Consider the following 17,006-nt stretch of genomic DNA (forward strand, 5'->3'; position numbering starts at 1 on the left):
ATGGTAAGAGGGCTTTTTAAAATAAATGTAATTTAGATCTAAAATTTCAAATTAAAAGGCAGCAATCTCACTGGAAAAGTAGTGACTTAAAATGAAAGGTCAAAATAAGGCTACGTTTTGCAATTCAAAAAAAAAAAAAATAAAAAGCAATACAGCTTTTAAAAGCAGATACGTGTACCTATGAATTGTTATGAAACAAAATTGTATTTCTGTAACGATGTGCTTCACCGAATTCATTAAAAATATATTTTCACTTCAAATTTGGAGAACGTACATTTTCTACCCTTAGTAGAGTGGAAAATCAGGATTTAAGCCCTCTTAGTAGAGGGAGAGGGGAGAGAAAGGATGTGCTGTAAGAGTGGCCTACCTACATGCTCTATGCTAGCTTTGAGATGGTAAATATCTCCCTCTAAATGGAAGAGATCACAGCTTTTGGAAGATAAATAGACACAGCTACTGATGGAATGTCAATCCCAAATCAGAAAACACTGAAGTATTTTTTCCTAGAAAGAAAACAACTCTCACTCTCATGCTGATAAACAATAATCCAGTACAATTACAGCTTTAAACACTATGTGCTCTTGATAAATGTAATTACAGAGACCTACTCACCATCTTCTGTAATAGTACCACTGCTGGAACCGTTGCTCTTGGCCTGTCTGTGAGAAGAAGAGAGAGACGACTCCACGTTGTGAACCTTAGGAGACGGGGAGGGCGATGGGGAAGGCGTGAGAGTTGGTGATGTGCTTTTAGATGTAGATGAAGTCCCAGATGGAGGTCTTTTGTTCATCTCCAGTTTTTGCTATAGGTAATGATATAATCATTTCATGAATAAAAAAGTAGAAAAAAGGTGTTTACCTATATATGATGCTTCAATATTATTTATGAAGCTTCAATATTATTTATGATTCATATTATTTCTGCAGAGCACGTATTCACAACTAGAAGTATCTGCTTGATCTATATTGAAATAACTGGAGTAACATTGACGTATCCTAAGTCAGTCCCTAGAAGAGCTAGTCCCTCAAACTCATGAAGGCAAACACATGCATTAAGGCTGCAATTTAGGAATAAGAAAATTATTTTTCATAAAACAATTCCATATATAAGCATTACAACTACTCTGTATAAAAGCTGAAGTTATTTTGACTCAGGTCAACAGAACAGAGGTCTTTTTCGTTGAGAAATTTAATCAAACTCTCAATTAAAGCTTCTCAAAGTATATCAGATGATATTTTAAAGTAACACTTCATGTTAGATTAACAGAAATAAGTAGCAAGCATAAACCAAGTTTTAGGTGCACTTAAACACCTTGCTTCACTAGAATGAAAGTTTCCAATCAATATTTAAACTTGATATTACCCAACATCAGTTAAATGACTCCAAATTTATTAATATTTTACAGATACTTAATTAAATGTGGAGGCATGGAAATGGGAAAATTAGTGAATTATAAATGAGTTTAAAAAAAACACACACCAAACATATGTAGGTACATCAGTCTTTTCAAAGAATAGTTAATGTAACTCACATCCTAAATTCCTAGATCTACCTACCACTTCAAACATTTTGATGTTTGCACTATATGACCTAAAGAGAAGTCTATGTGATTTTCTCCTCGATTCTTGAATTCAGAGTTTAACTTAAAATACTTTTGTCAGTCAGGATGCTATAAGATAGACATAAGAAAAACACTGAGGTAGGTAACAAGGAAAGAAGGAGAGAGAGACTGTGATTCCTGGCTCTCTAAGTTTTGCTACTGTGCTGTGGCATAAAGGGAGCATTTCTAGTTAATCAAGGAGATGCAGATTAAAAAGATAAAACTAATTTAAGTTTGTAGCATTCTTCCATTACTCTGTCCTACACCACAATGCACTATGTCCTCAGTCCCTGCATTTGACTAGAAGCACAATACAGATTTGAGAGGTTTCTGCAGAACACTGAGCTCATTTTTATGTTTTGTCCCTTGATACATTCCCAAATTTCTCTGTAATCTATTATTTTACATTTGTGTTTTAAAATGTTCTTCCTTCTTTGGTGCATTGTCTGCGTTTATGTAAATTAAATCACTCTGTAAATTGTTACTCAGCCTTTTGCTTCTCTTGTTTAAGGCTTGTACAAACTATACCCTCATGAACAGCTTTTGCAAATGGAGCAGTGTAACATCACAGCACTTTTTAGATCAGTTATTTCCAAGTTTAGACAGCATGATCTTAACGGGAGGGCTCAAGCATTTCCACAATGGATATGGGTGCTAAATTTCCAGCACTTAAGCTGTTTATTATAACCAAAAAGTAGCTTGCTTAAGCTCTTGCAGCCAGTGTGGATCCCTGTGCAATTGCATACTGCCAACAGAGAACTCTTGTTCGTGTATCATGTCTGAGATTATTTTCTGGACATCTATACTGAGATCCACATTCACTACTTTTTTTTTTTTTTTTAAATCAATGGGTAGACTGAACTTCATCTAGACATCTCAGCAAAAAGCACTGAAAGAATTGTTGCCTTTCCAACACACAGGCATCAATTTTATTTTAAAAAAAATTTCAATAGTATGATGAACTGCCTTCCCAGAAGATGATTTATAGGGCATCACTGCTCTCTACTTCTCTATCCCCTATTATCTAATGTCTTCTACTGTGAGTGGGAATAGTAATTAAACTTTTTACTGGCAGCATTGCTGTAATAACAGGTCCTAAGATCTGCAGCTCAAAAGTTACAGGAACAGGTATTATCTCTTAATAGGCTAGCTAATATAATCAGGGGAAAAAAAAATGTAGTAACGTTTTTTGGGCATACCAACTTTCTGAAATTATTTCCAAGCTAAAATGAGCTGAGAGCAACTGCTGGGAGTTTAATTAGAAATATATTGGTCAGACCACCTCTGAAAGGAAAAGCACATGGTACCTGTTCAGTAGAGGAGACTTTAGGGAGCGAAAAGGATAATGAAGTAGCTTTGTCTACAGGAAGGAAAGAGACAGATCATTTATAACCTGGGGAGCAGTTATGTGGGTAGAAGGGAGAAAAGATTATGAGTCCATAGCTTCTGGGGTCCAGCAGAGTTGTAGCTCCCAATCTCATCTTTGAAAAGTGACTTGTAGTCTCTTTAGAATCAGGGCTGACAAATCAGAGACAAAGTGACTGTTCATGAAAACCATTCTGATGCCAGCAGTTGCACACTTTTCTTTTTCTGACCATTGTTTGCCAGAAATTTCACTTATTAAATCACTAAACTATTTTGTAACTTCATTTATCATTGAATTTAACTTATTAAATATATATTTTGTTTATTGTTGCCATATAAGACATCACAGAATGAGATAGCAAAGGTAGTAATTTTGTATTATGGCCATTTTTGTTTCTTGAGGCACAACTCTAAGAAAAATGTCACAAACAAATGCAAAGAACACAAAACAAAATAAAGGGTTGTTTAGAGATTCCATAACCAAAAAAAAAAAAAGAGAAATTTTGCTCTTGGTCATGTATACTACCATTTGCAGAATACCAGAATTTAGTACTAAAACCCTGAGTCGTGCTTTCTTCCTCTTGCTCTCTGAAATTTAAACTTGCCCCATGTTAATCAACAGACAGATTTCATGATAGTGAAATCCACATCTCCTGTAACGATGCTACTCTCTAATTTGTCTCTGTGAAGAGTAAAGATTTTTGATCTTTACCCTTTAAAGTTTTGCACTATACAGCTGTTAGCTTCAAAGTACACACACAAAAAAAAATAAACGGGCAGGTCATGAGGGCAAAGCCATTTCAGGAAATTCACAGGAAATTCAGCACAGATAACGTAGCCTGCATTCGTGAGCAAAACCTGGCTTTGGTTATGAGAACTGAATGCTCATACTGTTTGAAAATAACACCTCATGGATGAATACATGCATACTTTTGGGGTGGACAGATCCCAGTACACACAATCTCACGTTCTTCACTCAGGTTGTGCCTTTGGAGGGAAACTAGCTATACCATTTCAGAGGAAAGCTCAGGATTAAATAACATGTAAAAATGCTGGACTCAGTCAGGGCCATAGGAAGAAGTCATAAGAAACATAGTACACATTTACCCTAAGTATTACATTTATTGCTTTTAAAAGAGCGTGAAAATAATAATAAACCAAAATCATATTTTATTATGTCTGACCTTTCGAGAATTTGTAATGAGAAGGAAGGTTTGTAGAGCTGAAAAGTTTCCACTACTGTAGCAGCTTATTCATTCATTTTAGGCTGTGCAATGTCATGCAGTTGTATTTATGAATCACCAATGACTGAGGAATGGCCTATTAAAATAAATCAATTTAGAAGTAGAAAAAATTGCATTCATCTGTACCTTTACTACATGTCCATTGCCAACAGTTTGAGCACACTGCAAATCAGACTGGGTGGATGAAGGAGTTGGCTGGACTGGACTATTCTGTTGGCTGGGCTTCTGTTCAGGTAAGCCTGCTGCTTTTCTTCTCTGGGCTGCGATTTGAGACAAAACATTATCTGCACTGCCACCTAAGGAAAAAAGAATCCAAACACAGCGTCAAGGAGACCATCATCTTTAAAAGTCTGTTAATCCTCAATTTGCCTTTCTTCACCACTCATTTCCTCTTCAAAACAGACTGCACTAAATAAGAGAACATAAATACATGTAAGAACAGCAAGGCTCAGATCTGTTCAGCAACTGTCAGCAAATGAGACAAGATTCAACCAGGAGCCAGTCTTGCCTATACAAGCATGTACATAGTTGACTTTCATACTCTTGGATATATTTCATGAATTGCCTCACCGTATCTCTTTACAGAGACAATACAATGGCAGATACAATGTTTACCCCTTGTTTTTTAATTAAAAAATATTTTTAATTTAAACAAAAAAGCAAGCAACACACGTAAGCTCCATGAAATACACACAGCAATGAACACGTATATGCCTAATTCACCACTGGTGGACTCAGTAAAATCAACAAGGTTTCTCTGAGACAGGGGTTAATGTGTGAGATGTGAGGTTTTTGTTCCCTTACATATCCCTTACATACAAGGTTTTGTTCCCTTTGTATCCAAACTTCAGTCCTGTTCCAACAGTTCATAGAAGTTTTGATTATGCAGCAGTACAAGCCCTCAAAAGAGGTTTAATTTCTTCTACAATCATGAGAAATACCTTTTTTTTTTTTGCGTGAACCACACTCAAGTGACTTTTGTATTAAAAACAAGGGAAGCACCGTACCTGATCTGTTATGCAGTTCTCCTCCGTGCCTGTTAATTCCTGCAATGTTGTTGGATCCACCAGAAGAATGGGGAGAATGGTTGAAGTTGTTGGAATTTGAAGGAGATGCAGGTCTTCTTGCAAATGCTGGTAATTTGACTGGCCTTGTACCTTTGCTAACAGACATCTGAAAAATAAAAATAATTTTTATCTTTCTTACTTGAGCAAAACAACAAAAAAAAATTCAATGACTATTTACTGTAAGTTCAGAAACTTTCTCTGTAAAATAATCTTATCTTACATTTACAAATAAATTTATAAAAACATATATAATGTATTGAATATATGTAGTTATATAAATGCATGTAACATTGAATATATATCATGTCATTCATTGAAGATATAAAAAAGAAGATTAATTCTCCTTAACCTTTGGCCAACATAAAATGTGCGTACGTGCAATGCACCTGAGAAACAGTATAGGAAATATTATGAACAGTGGCAAAAAAAATCACGTGTAAAGCTTCTTTCATGCAGAATCCTTTTTTTGGTTTGTTCCTCCTATTTTACAGAACAGATTTACTACATTTCTCTCCTTTCTCCTACACATTCCCCTACATTCCCTACAGAGGGATCCATGGCTAGTTCTCCTCTACTTGCCCTGCTCCTCACGTGCTCCTCATGGGACCCAACTATCCACTTACAATCATCTTCCTACAATCATTTACTACAGCTATCCTTTCCAGATGATGAACCAAACTTTACCTTCCTGGGATCTATCAATTGCCTTCTCCACACGTCTACTAAAATGTCTTTATTGTCCCATTTCTATAACTGACAAGAAATACAATTCTGGACTAGTAATATAAACTCTTCTTCAACCTTCAATTTAAGAGTCGTAATTAAGGAAGCAAGACCTCTTTTTTCCTACTAACTATGAAAGCAAAGGTTGTCAAAGTTGTTTTGCTTCCTGAAAACAAGGTATTTTCCTTTTGTTTTGTGTTTTCACTACAAAAAAAGGAAAAAAAAAAAAAGTAAAATCAGGATCAGGCAAGCTCCTTCTATAAAAATTAGACTTTATTCAGACTTTTCCCCCTTTTACACTATTTGTACTGAGTCTGTACGTCTTCAAGCCAATGTGATCACCATTGCTACTGTTTTGTCATATACTAACCCTTTCAGCATATTATGCCATTGTATTTTCATATACAATATAGCTCACCAGTGTTTTTTCTCTTCCCTTCAGGTCCTAAAAATTGAGAATTTTCTATTCTTTTCTTCTCCCCCATGCTGTCTTCAAAAGCAGAGCAGTTTCTGCCACACTAGAATGACTGCACCTACCTTGGCAACTAAAATGTATAGGTGGAACCAGTTGTCACTTCAGCAGTTTGCAACAAATTCATTATGGCTAGACATTATTCTGGTTTACAGCAAACAAGTAGTTTTATTTTATAGAGACCTTTCATCCTATTTATGTTCCCTCCACAGAGACATATATTCTTCTTAGACAGGAGATCTTAAAAGGACAAGCCATTACTAGTGACAATGGGTTCAAAATAATGTCTAAACACAAAACCAGCATGACTCACCAGCCAGCATGCCCTGGACGTTATAATACATGGTATTTTTTCACATATTTCGTTTACTTACTACATCAGAGTTCCCACTGCTGTTAAAATCGTGCTTGATCACTCTCTGTGGCCAGGCAGTTCTCATCTGTTCAGCTTTGCCATCTTTGTTGATTCGTGTTCGGTCAGAATTCCAAAGCTCAAAACTCGAGGGTGGTAAGAAAGGGGGTATCACTGCTTTCAGTTTATCGCTGGGCAGCCTGGTAAATGGAGCACTACTTCTCAACTGAGAGAGGAAAAGAAAGAAAAGAAAAAAGAAAAGAAACTCTTCTTAGAAAGCTAATTGGGAGCTAATGATGTAGTTTCAAAATCAAATAAAAAGATGGAGACAGATGCATTTAAAAAAAAAATAAATGGAAATGAAATATAAAAGTAGTATTTGTGAAGATGTACAATACATAATAGCAGACACATCCAGTGTTCATACTGGCACCAGTGAACAAGCTCGTTCATTTGATGCAACGAACACAGTTCATTAAGTGACAGAAGCTGTTCCTTTCTTGTCATTTTAGCAGGAATGTTAACAAGTAGTTTCCAACGAAATAACAAACAGGATGCTTGGTAAGGTTGTCTACTCTGAATTCCTAGATAAGACACCTAGAAATAGTGAACAAATATTTGTTCCTGCTCTATGTGTATTCTCCAGAAAAAAGAAGAGAACAACAAAAATGACACTGGGTCCCTGGAGTTCTGTCAGTCAGTCATATCAATATTTGCTCAATCTTTGTAAAAGAACACATAAAAAAATCAACAGCCAAACTTACTGACATCTCCAGGGAGTAAATTGTGGGGGAACTTAACGCTCCAGTGTAACAAAAGTAGAAAGAGAATAACATAAGCACACATCCCAAACTAAGTATTTCATGGTTTCCTCCATGATTTCTCACTTTCACATTGCACTGTGCTCGATGTTTCCCTCATAGCATACTTCATTAGCTGTTCAATCTACTTTACTAATTCATTACTGTTCGTACAAAGGTATAGACTGCTCTTTAAAAAAAGTTCTTGAAAACTTTATGTGAAAAAAGTATCTAGCAAGGATCTCCCAAGAGCTGCCATACTGTACTATTTGAGGTACTTACTAGTCTACAGAACTACAGATGTACCACAGCTTGTCAGTTCCTGTTTAGTGACTACCAACAACTTATAGTTCTCTTTTTAATGGTTACTTGGACAGCAGGTTAAAAAACAAAAACTAACAAGAAACATGTAGCTGTATGATCTTATGAATTGGACTGAAGATCCCAAGAGCACTGCAACATACCATGGTTGTCAACAGTTCATCATTCTTCCCTCCTTTTGCAGTGTTTACACCTGAAAAAAACATAAATGAAATGTTATTGTCTACATGCCCCTGCTTCTTATTCTCAATGACAGCTTTTGTTTTCAAACATTCAACAGCTGTATCCCCTATGAGCACACACAAGCAAATTTTCCACTGAGACTTTCAGTTACCTAAATTAAAGTTAAGCTGATAATCTTATTTCACATCACAAACTGGAGGGGGTTTGCACAGAGAGCATAATTTCACCAGATGTGCTTTGCAACTTGTTTTTTTCTGATCTTTTGTCTCAGGTTTATTTTTTAACACAAACTGGTTGTCACTATAAAAATAAGTTCATCAAGAATACTAATGATTTTGATTGAGCTGTTTCTCCTGTCAAATTTAATGGTGCTTGCTACAGAACAGTAACACTGCTACATTAGCATTTTCCTGCTGAAATGATGTTGCAGGTGTTCAGTACAGATACATGATGTGATTTTTCAGCTCTATTAAATTAAGCAAACACTAAATCAATAAATTAGAATTGATATCATCTTGACTATCCCCATGAGAGTTCACTTCCCATCAGACAACTCTGGGTTTACCACTACCTTTGTTATTTGTGACCCAAGCTGTAGGAGCATCAGGGGTTCCGGAGGTGTCTGTATCACTCTGTGGTGCTTTTATGGTGGAATTTAATGAAGATTCAGGCCCATCAGGAAAAGGCCCAAACTGATTGGAAGAAAACCCATGGCGCAACGTCTGAGTCAGCTTCAGCTTGCGGAATCGATTGGACATCCTGCTCCACCAAGACTAGATTGAGAAGGAAAAAGTAAAATCAGTTCCAACTAAAAAAGGAAAAGAAAAGTACAATTAAGTAATATTTACTGCAGTGATGAAGGAATTTTACAGGGAAACTACAAAAGCAATGTTAAAACGGTTTGCAATCATCAACAGAATCCTTCCCCATGGATTGCATAGGTAAGATTCACCTTTCTCCTTATGTTTCATTTGGCAAAAAGCTTACAATATTTTTCTACTGTATCTAGAAAGTCAAGTTAGATAATAGCATTAGGACAATATGAGTGGGATTTTTTTTTTTTTTGCAGCTACATGGCAATTACTTAATCTTACAATAAGATTCCAACTTGTCCAACACTCTCTGACATCAATGAACTGGCATACATGTTTTCTTCTTTTTAGAGGCATTCACAAAAGTTTATCAGACCCACGCGAAAGCCTCTCCTTAAGATTTTAAAAACTGGTGGCAAACTAAAAGAGTTCTAATAGCATTCCTATCAGAATCAAGATTCGCAATACATATTGTGCTGCTGTACAGATAAAATTAAACCCTTTCAGACTGGAGAGACTATAGACTGACAGGCAAGAAAGACCAGCTGTGAAAACAACACAAGCCTAAGGACTACTGCACCTGCAGCTTCCACCCATATAGGTATTGTATATGCAGCGATTGTCTGAGCTTTGCTTAAGAATTTATGCAAACAGATTATAAATTTCTGTATTTTTGCAGGCAGATGATATAAGATGCTTCGAGTATTCAGGATGATTACATTTTTTCCTGTTACGTTTCTCCAGACTATACAAGACTTCTAAGTCAATATTAAGAAAACCCATGCAGGCAGTCCATTAAACATCATGTGGCTTGGAGGTTAATAAGTCAAGATTCTAAATATGTCCTGACTATTTCTTAGTAAAGCTACTTTGGTTTCTGGAACACTTTAAAAAAAATAAAAATAAAAATAAAAAGATATTTTAAAATGATGATATTTCATCAAGGCTGCTTTATAAGATACCCAACCCAGACCTATACTTTCCTTGTTTACTCTTTATTCTTAGCCATTCCTTCCCACCATATATATTCCCCTCTCTCCCTGACATTTAACATTTCTGAACTGCTTTCTGATTTATCTCTTCCTAACTGTCACAGAGCAGAACTAAGTAATATAAATTGCAAACTTACTCTCCATAATTCAATCCTTCCAGCAGATGATCATTAAAAAGATTTTAAATCTGCTCAGAGCATTACTAATGGACAGAGTCCTCAGACCTCTCTATCTCTTTGGAGTCATAACTAATAAAGATATACACTACTTTCATCAACAAAGAGCTGGTGGAAAAAGAGAGACAAATAGTTCCGAGAAAGCAGTAAAAACCACATAGTTCAGCATTTATTCACCTTCCAAAAGGAACTGAAAGGACAAAAATCCATCTAGTATTAATATGGAGAACAGTGATCTTACAAAAGAACTTGATTGTACAATGTCATTTGCTTGTTACGGGAACAAGCTAGCTTCACTGGGCAAAAAGATCAATTCTCAGTTCCCCTCATCTTTGCTACTCTTTATAGGCTTCTGATCTGCTAACATAGGCTCTTACCACGAAGTACCTAACATGGAGTAGGTGCAGCCACTACACTACCATACAAAGTCCTCTACTACTCTCTGGCACAGAAGGAAAGCTGGTAGAGAAGCTCATCTTATCTTCTTGTGATCAGAGTAGGGTCGTCTGAGCTGTGGAGCATCCAGCGTGTTGCTGCAGGAAGTTGCAGCCTATCCATACACCTTGCACATGAGAGACAGATAGAAGCTAGAACAAAGGGCTTTAAGCTAGACTGAAAAAGACAAATAAAAATGCATCCATGGTTAAAACAGCATCTGTCAAAAGGTTATGATCTAGCAACGATGGGAGAATGCAATAGTATCAGAAAACAGAAAAGAGGCGTTGCCACTTGAGAAATCTCTTATCTACTTTTAACAATATTAGAAAAGAAAGAATTGGGGAAGCACTGGAAATCTGTGTCTTAAAACAACTTTATAAGCAACTTTATCCTAAAAAAGAAACTGAATGTGATAATTTACACTGCTCTGCTGCTGACATTGAGGGCACTGTTTGCTGAAAAAGCACAGGCAACAAGGAAAGAGGAAATAAGATCTTTGCATACACTAAGGATGCAACTTTGTTTCCAAGTCCAGAAAATGGTGGGAAACAAAGTACTTCTTAGTTCCTAAGTGAACCTCTAAGTAAAAGGGGTAAAGGATGAGAAAACAGTCATCGACCACACAGAATCACAGAACGGTTTGGGTTGGAAGGGACCTTAAAGACCACCCAGTTCCAAGCCCCCTGCAATATGCAGGGATATCTCCCACCAGACCAGGCTGCCCAAAGCCCCATCCAGCCTGGCCTTGAACACTTCCATGGATGGGGCACCCACAGCTTCTTTGGGCAACCTGATCCAGTGCCTCCATCACCCTCTGAGTAGAGAATTTATTCCTAATATCTAAGCTAAACCTACCCTCTTTTAGTTCAAAGCCATTACTCCTTGTCCTATCCCTACACTCCCTGACACAGAGTCCCTCCCCAGCTTTCCTGTAGGCCCCCGTTAGGTACTGGAAGGCCGCTGTAAGGTCTCCCTGGAGCCTTGTGTTCTCCAGGCTGGACAACCCCAACTCCCTCAACCTGTCTTTGTAGGAGAGGTGCTCCAGCTCTACGATCATACTTGTGGCCATCATCTGGACTTGTTCTAATACTTCCACGTTTGTCTTGTGCTGGGGACCCAGAGTTGAATACAATAATCAAAGTTGGGGTCTCACGAGAGCAGAGTAAAGGGGGAGAGTCACCTCTCTCGACCTATTGGCCACACTTCTTTTGATGCGGCCCAGAATTTGTTTGGCTTTCTGGGTTTTAAGTGCACACATTGCTGGCTCATGTTGAACTTCTTGTCAACCAACACCCCAGGTCCTTCTCCTCAGGGCTGCTCTCAATCCATTCTCCACCCAGCCTATATTTCTGCTTGGGATTGCTCCTACCCAGGTACAGGACCTTGAGCTCAGCCTTGTTGAACCTCATGAGGTTTGCACAGCTCCACCTCACAAGCCTGTCCAGGTCCTTCTGGATGTCATCCCTTCCCTCCAGTGTGTTGACCACACCACACAGCTTGATGCCATCAGAAGACTTGCTGAGGGTGCACTCAATCCCACTGTCCACATCACTGACAAAGATGTTAAATAGTGCTGGTCCCACCTGGAACACCAGTCATCACTGATCTCCACCTAGACATTGAACTGTTGACCTTGACTTTTGGAGTGCGAGCATCCAGCCAATTCCTTACCCACTCAGTGGTCCATCTGTCAAATCCATGTCAAATGTCTTGAACAAGTTCAGGTAGATGTCATCAGTTGCTCTTCCCCTATCTACCAATGCTGTGATCCCACTGTAGGAAGCCAGCAGATTTGTCAGGCACAATCTGCCCTTAGTGATGTGCCTGGTTAACAAACTATTGAAATGAGCTTGCACAGATTAAAACAAAAAGAACTGATTACCTGGAGTAATTACAGACAACACAAACTCCGAACCAATATTATCTTCAAGGTAAGTGAAGAGGATGGAAGAAATTACAGAAGCAAAAGGCAAATACATTACCACACTTACCCCAAAGAAGAAAATCTGAAGATCTACTGACTAATCAGCTTAATTTAAAGTCACAGAATCAAAAAATCACTTAGGTTGGAGAAGACCTCCAAGATCATCAAGTCCAACCTAGCAAGGTTACTTTGCCGGATAACTGAGTCTATCACTAAACCATGTCCCTAAGCACATCACCTACATGTATTTTAAAGACTTCCAGGGATGGTGACTCAAGCACTTCCCTGGGCAGCCTGTTCCAATGCTTCACAACCCTTTCAGAGAAGAGATTTTTCCTAATATCCAACCTAAAGCTCCCCTGGAATAACCTGAGGCCATTTCTTCTTGTCCCATTATTTGTTGCTTGGGAGAAGAGACTGACCCCCACCTCTCTACAACCTCCTTTAAGAGATAGAGAGAGATAAGGTCTCCCGTGAGCCTCCTTATCTCCAGGCTAAATAACCCCACTTCTCTCAACCATTCCTCATAAGATTTGTTCTCTAACTTGAAAGGACATCACTGAAAAAACTTTGTATGTACTCACAGCTCATAAAAGACAGCTGGCATAGGTTTGTCGGGAATAAATCACACCAAATCAATCTCTCTGACAGACTAACTGGTGAAGTGGCAGAAAGGAGAAGAAGCTGGAACATAGCTTAACATTAATAAAGCTTTTATCAATATTCCATGTACCATTCTCTGAACAAATGACAAAATATGCTTCTAGTAAAATTAGGAGAGGAAAAGCATGATAACCAAAAGACACATTAACAGACAAATTACCAGCAATTTACTCCAAGATGAGTAGAGCATATTCAGCGGTGTGAAACGTGAGCTTGGAAATAGTCGTTAACAACATCAATGATGAAACAGAATTAATTTTGTACAGTCTGTGTAAGACATCTATCTGGACGGTTTTGTGAGCACCTTAGATACTCCAAATTACACTGATGAATTGACTTCAGGAGGTCATTACACTGATGAATTGACTTCAATTCACTGATGAATTGAATTTAGTGGGGGGGGGGGGGGGGGGGGGGCAAGGTCATATGTAAGCAGAAGAAATCAAGTGTATAAATACAGAAAAGGGAATAATAAGAAAAACAGCTGTACTGAAGAAAAAAGAAAATCAGAGTTCTAACATAGCACCAACTAAGCATATGTCCCCTAAGAATAGGTCAACAGTGTCTTACTACTGCAAGAAAATGGCAAATTTCACTGACCACCCCATGAGATACATGACTGTGAAAGTAGCTTTTGTACCCTGCCAAGTAATATTGAGACCTTAGTTAGAATCTCATTACTTGTTTTGGACACCTCACCTTAAGACTAATACAGACAAATTAGAAATAGTAAGAAGTTTAGAAAAAAGTCTGCAAACAAGGAAATGTGAATACATTTTATTATTATTATAGAAAATAAAAGATTTAAGAGAATTTCCATCTTTTCTATGTATGTATATAGTTCCTATAAAGGTGAAGGTGGACACTGATAACTGAAAAACAATTGACTTAACACGCAGCAAGAGAGATTTAGCTTATACCAAGGGAAAAAAAAATCTGACTGTAGGAACAGACAAGCAGTGGAACCAGCTGCAATATTAGACTATGGACCTTTTTCATCACAGTGAGAGAAGAGAGAACAGAAACTTTGTCAAGGATGTTCTTGGCATATTCATTCTGTCTCCTTACATAAAGACAGGTGGCTCATCAAGTTCCCTCTCATTCCTCCATTGCTGCGATTCCACGTTTTGCCATCTGCACTGACCTAGACAGAAAATTTATGTACTGTCTGAGTCACTATAAATAGCTCACCGAAACCTTCTGGGCAATTTGTTTTACAGTCTTGGCTCAGCACAGAGGAGTTGTCCACATGGAAGCACCACTTCTACAAAGCCAAGGACAAATCCCTCACTTGTGCATTCTCCTCACGCACTGGTCTAAAACAAGATGTGTTTGATGACCCCAGTCACTCTGAAAATATCATTTTTACTCTGTTTATTCTCAGTATGGAGAATAAGATATGTAACATACTCCTGATCAGACAGAATAGTTAATAAAGCACTAAGCCATTTTGGAAGAGAGGGTTGTATTTGCTTTATAGATCTGCACATATGCACACATACACAGAATTATATAGAATACTTCTGTTGAAAAAGTGCTTAAGACTTAACTTGCAAATGCTGTAATGTTTTGATGTTTTTCAACCAAATATTCCAACATTATATATGTCAAAATATTCAATGTCAGTACTCATATTTAAATCTTTATCAACAAATACTACAAAATTGTTTTTTTCTAATTTTACCTCAAAATCTTATATGACCCCAGGTCATATATGACCCCAGCCTTGGACCCCTATCAGTGCAAGAGTTGCAATCTGACTTGCAGTTGATCTGCTTTCTATAATGCCAAAGACTGTTCTGAAACCCCCAAACTAGGTAAGTGCATTCCTAAATAGGCCCACCTAAACCGATACTGAAGTTGTATCATATTGAATAATAATATGAATTTTTATTTTATTTTATTTTTTAACAATTTATCATTGTTAAAATTGCAAAATCAATTTGAGCTAAAGTAGAATTATAAGTGGTCTTTAAAATTTGTGTCAGAAATAGCCTGGAAATTAGCATGTGTGTTTCCAAGATTCCGATTTTAGCATAACATTTATGCTAACAATGTGAGATTACAGAATCAAGGAAATTCTGAGGTATAAGATCATCACTGAATTTTCACCTAAACAAATAAAATCAGCAACAACAACAAAATAAGCTAATACCTTTTTCCTTCTTTTTTTGAACACAGACAATGTAAGTCACAATGTCCTTGTTCAAATGGCACACACTCCTACTGTCTCCTACTGGATTACTGCCAATTTCTAGACAAGCATACAGTGTTCCAGTGACTCTCCAGAGGACACGTAAGTCTGAATTGCACCCTCTTCCATTTTTCATATTAAAACCCCTGCTAATTTTTCATATTAAAACCTTCTTAATTTTCAGTGCCAACCTCCATTCATGGTTGAAATGAAGTCCACCCTCTCTCGTAGAAGTCTACCACCTCATGATGAATCTAAACCCTCCCCTTTTATTCTTCTTACAGTATTATGATGAAGCCTTTCAAGTCTGGGCTGTCCCGCACATAGTCACAGTATTTTCAAGTACACTACCTGGACTTCAGTTTACTACCTACATCATGCTTTTCTTCTTCTAGTGTTCACTAAATACCACAGAAGAAAAATATAAAGAACTACAACTGGAAATTCTACATAGAGCAAATATATAAACAGGCAACTTCTTACTTTGTTAGGAGATCCCAAACACATCCACTCCAATTTCAAAGTAAAAAGATCTGCTATGAGTAAAGGAAAAGTCTACTAAAAGTGGAGTACATTTGGATGATTTAAAATTAAGATCATAATGGAAATTCATTTCCAAACTCATGAATATAATACATTCTACTATTTAATTATGGCCTCTATTTCTAGGCACTGAAATGTGCTTTGATGCTGACTCTTCTTTAGAAGTCTTCCCTTTGCCTTGTTACTTGAAGAGAAAGAAAGCTGAATATCATAACACCAGGAAACAACCAGGAATTCAGAAGGGGAAAAATCCCCACAACTAGTTACATATTAGATCCAAAGTACTTCTTAGCAATGACCTTCTCTGCTTCATTCAGTAAGAGCGACTGAATACGTTTACCTTTAAACCTCCTTTGTCATCTGGCAGTATTGGGACATTTAAGGATTGCCTACTTCTGGAACAAGGCAAAGATGATCTGTTGTTGAGTTTATTCTTGTCTTTGTCTACTTGCATGCATGCTGATGCGAGTAACCGTACAAGTTCTGTGTCTAAAAGAAAACAAATTAAGATACTTTTTAGTCTGTTTTGTTTTGCCAAATCATGACTGATATGCTGAAACACCTCTCAAACAAAGCAGGTGAATACACAAAACTTTGTTGCTTGGCCTTTGTTTCCCATCCCTTCTCCCCACACAGTGGGCTGCAGTCTTACCAATGACTCTCTAAACACATGTATCAGTATAAATAATCGTGCCATTCAATCATGTTTGACCAAACAAACTGCCTGCTCACACAGTTTGTAGAAGTTAAGAACAGTACTGGGATGCTCCCTTTTCTCACCTGACACGGAAGATAGCAGAGAAAAAGGAATATTCGTTCTTCAAGTGTAGGTTGCAGAAAAGAAGCTTGAAATTAAATCCCAAAAGAGAAAGGAGATGTTCAGCCTGGACAATGAAGGGACTGAAAAGACAGGGTAAGAAAAAATATAGAGTAAAAAAAAATAAGGAAGAAAAAAAAAAAAAAGGAAGAGGAAGAAAAAAAGAATAAGATGAGGACAGGAAAGCAAGAAATATTCTGTGAAACTGTATTATATACAGGATTTTTATACAGGAAAAGAAGGGCAGACAGAACCAACCTATATTCCCCTTGCTGAACAAGATGAACTATTCTGTCCTACAAGCAGCTAGTTACAAGAAA

At 37.3% G+C, this 17,006-nt stretch overlaps 1 protein-coding gene across 3 annotated transcripts in view; it reads right to left on the reverse strand.

The window, feature by feature from the left end:
• Positions 1 to 17,006, reverse strand: part of ANKS6 (ankyrin repeat and sterile alpha motif domain containing 6) — a 44,085-nt gene that overhangs the window by 12,600 nt on the left and 14,479 nt on the right. For all 3 annotated transcript variants that reach the window (XM_068671233.1, XM_068671234.1, XM_068671232.1), the window contains exons 6-12: positions 16,210 to 16,358; positions 8,699 to 8,900; positions 8,088 to 8,137; positions 6,846 to 7,049; positions 5,217 to 5,382; positions 4,336 to 4,505; positions 613 to 802 (exon numbers count right to left, since the gene is read on the reverse strand). In XM_068671233.1, the coding sequence (XP_068527334.1) occupies positions 613 to 802; positions 4,336 to 4,505; positions 5,217 to 5,382; positions 6,846 to 7,049; positions 8,088 to 8,137; positions 8,699 to 8,900; positions 16,210 to 16,358 (1,131 nt within the window). The remainder of the gene's footprint in view (positions 1 to 612; positions 803 to 4,335; positions 4,506 to 5,216; positions 5,383 to 6,845; positions 7,050 to 8,087; positions 8,138 to 8,698; positions 8,901 to 16,209; positions 16,359 to 17,006) is intronic.

This window comes from Anas acuta, chromosome 2 (genome assembly GCF_963932015.1).
Source record: "Anas acuta chromosome 2, bAnaAcu1.1, whole genome shotgun sequence".
In the NCBI taxonomy this organism is placed as follows: Eukaryota; Metazoa; Chordata; class Aves; order Anseriformes; family Anatidae; genus Anas; species Anas acuta.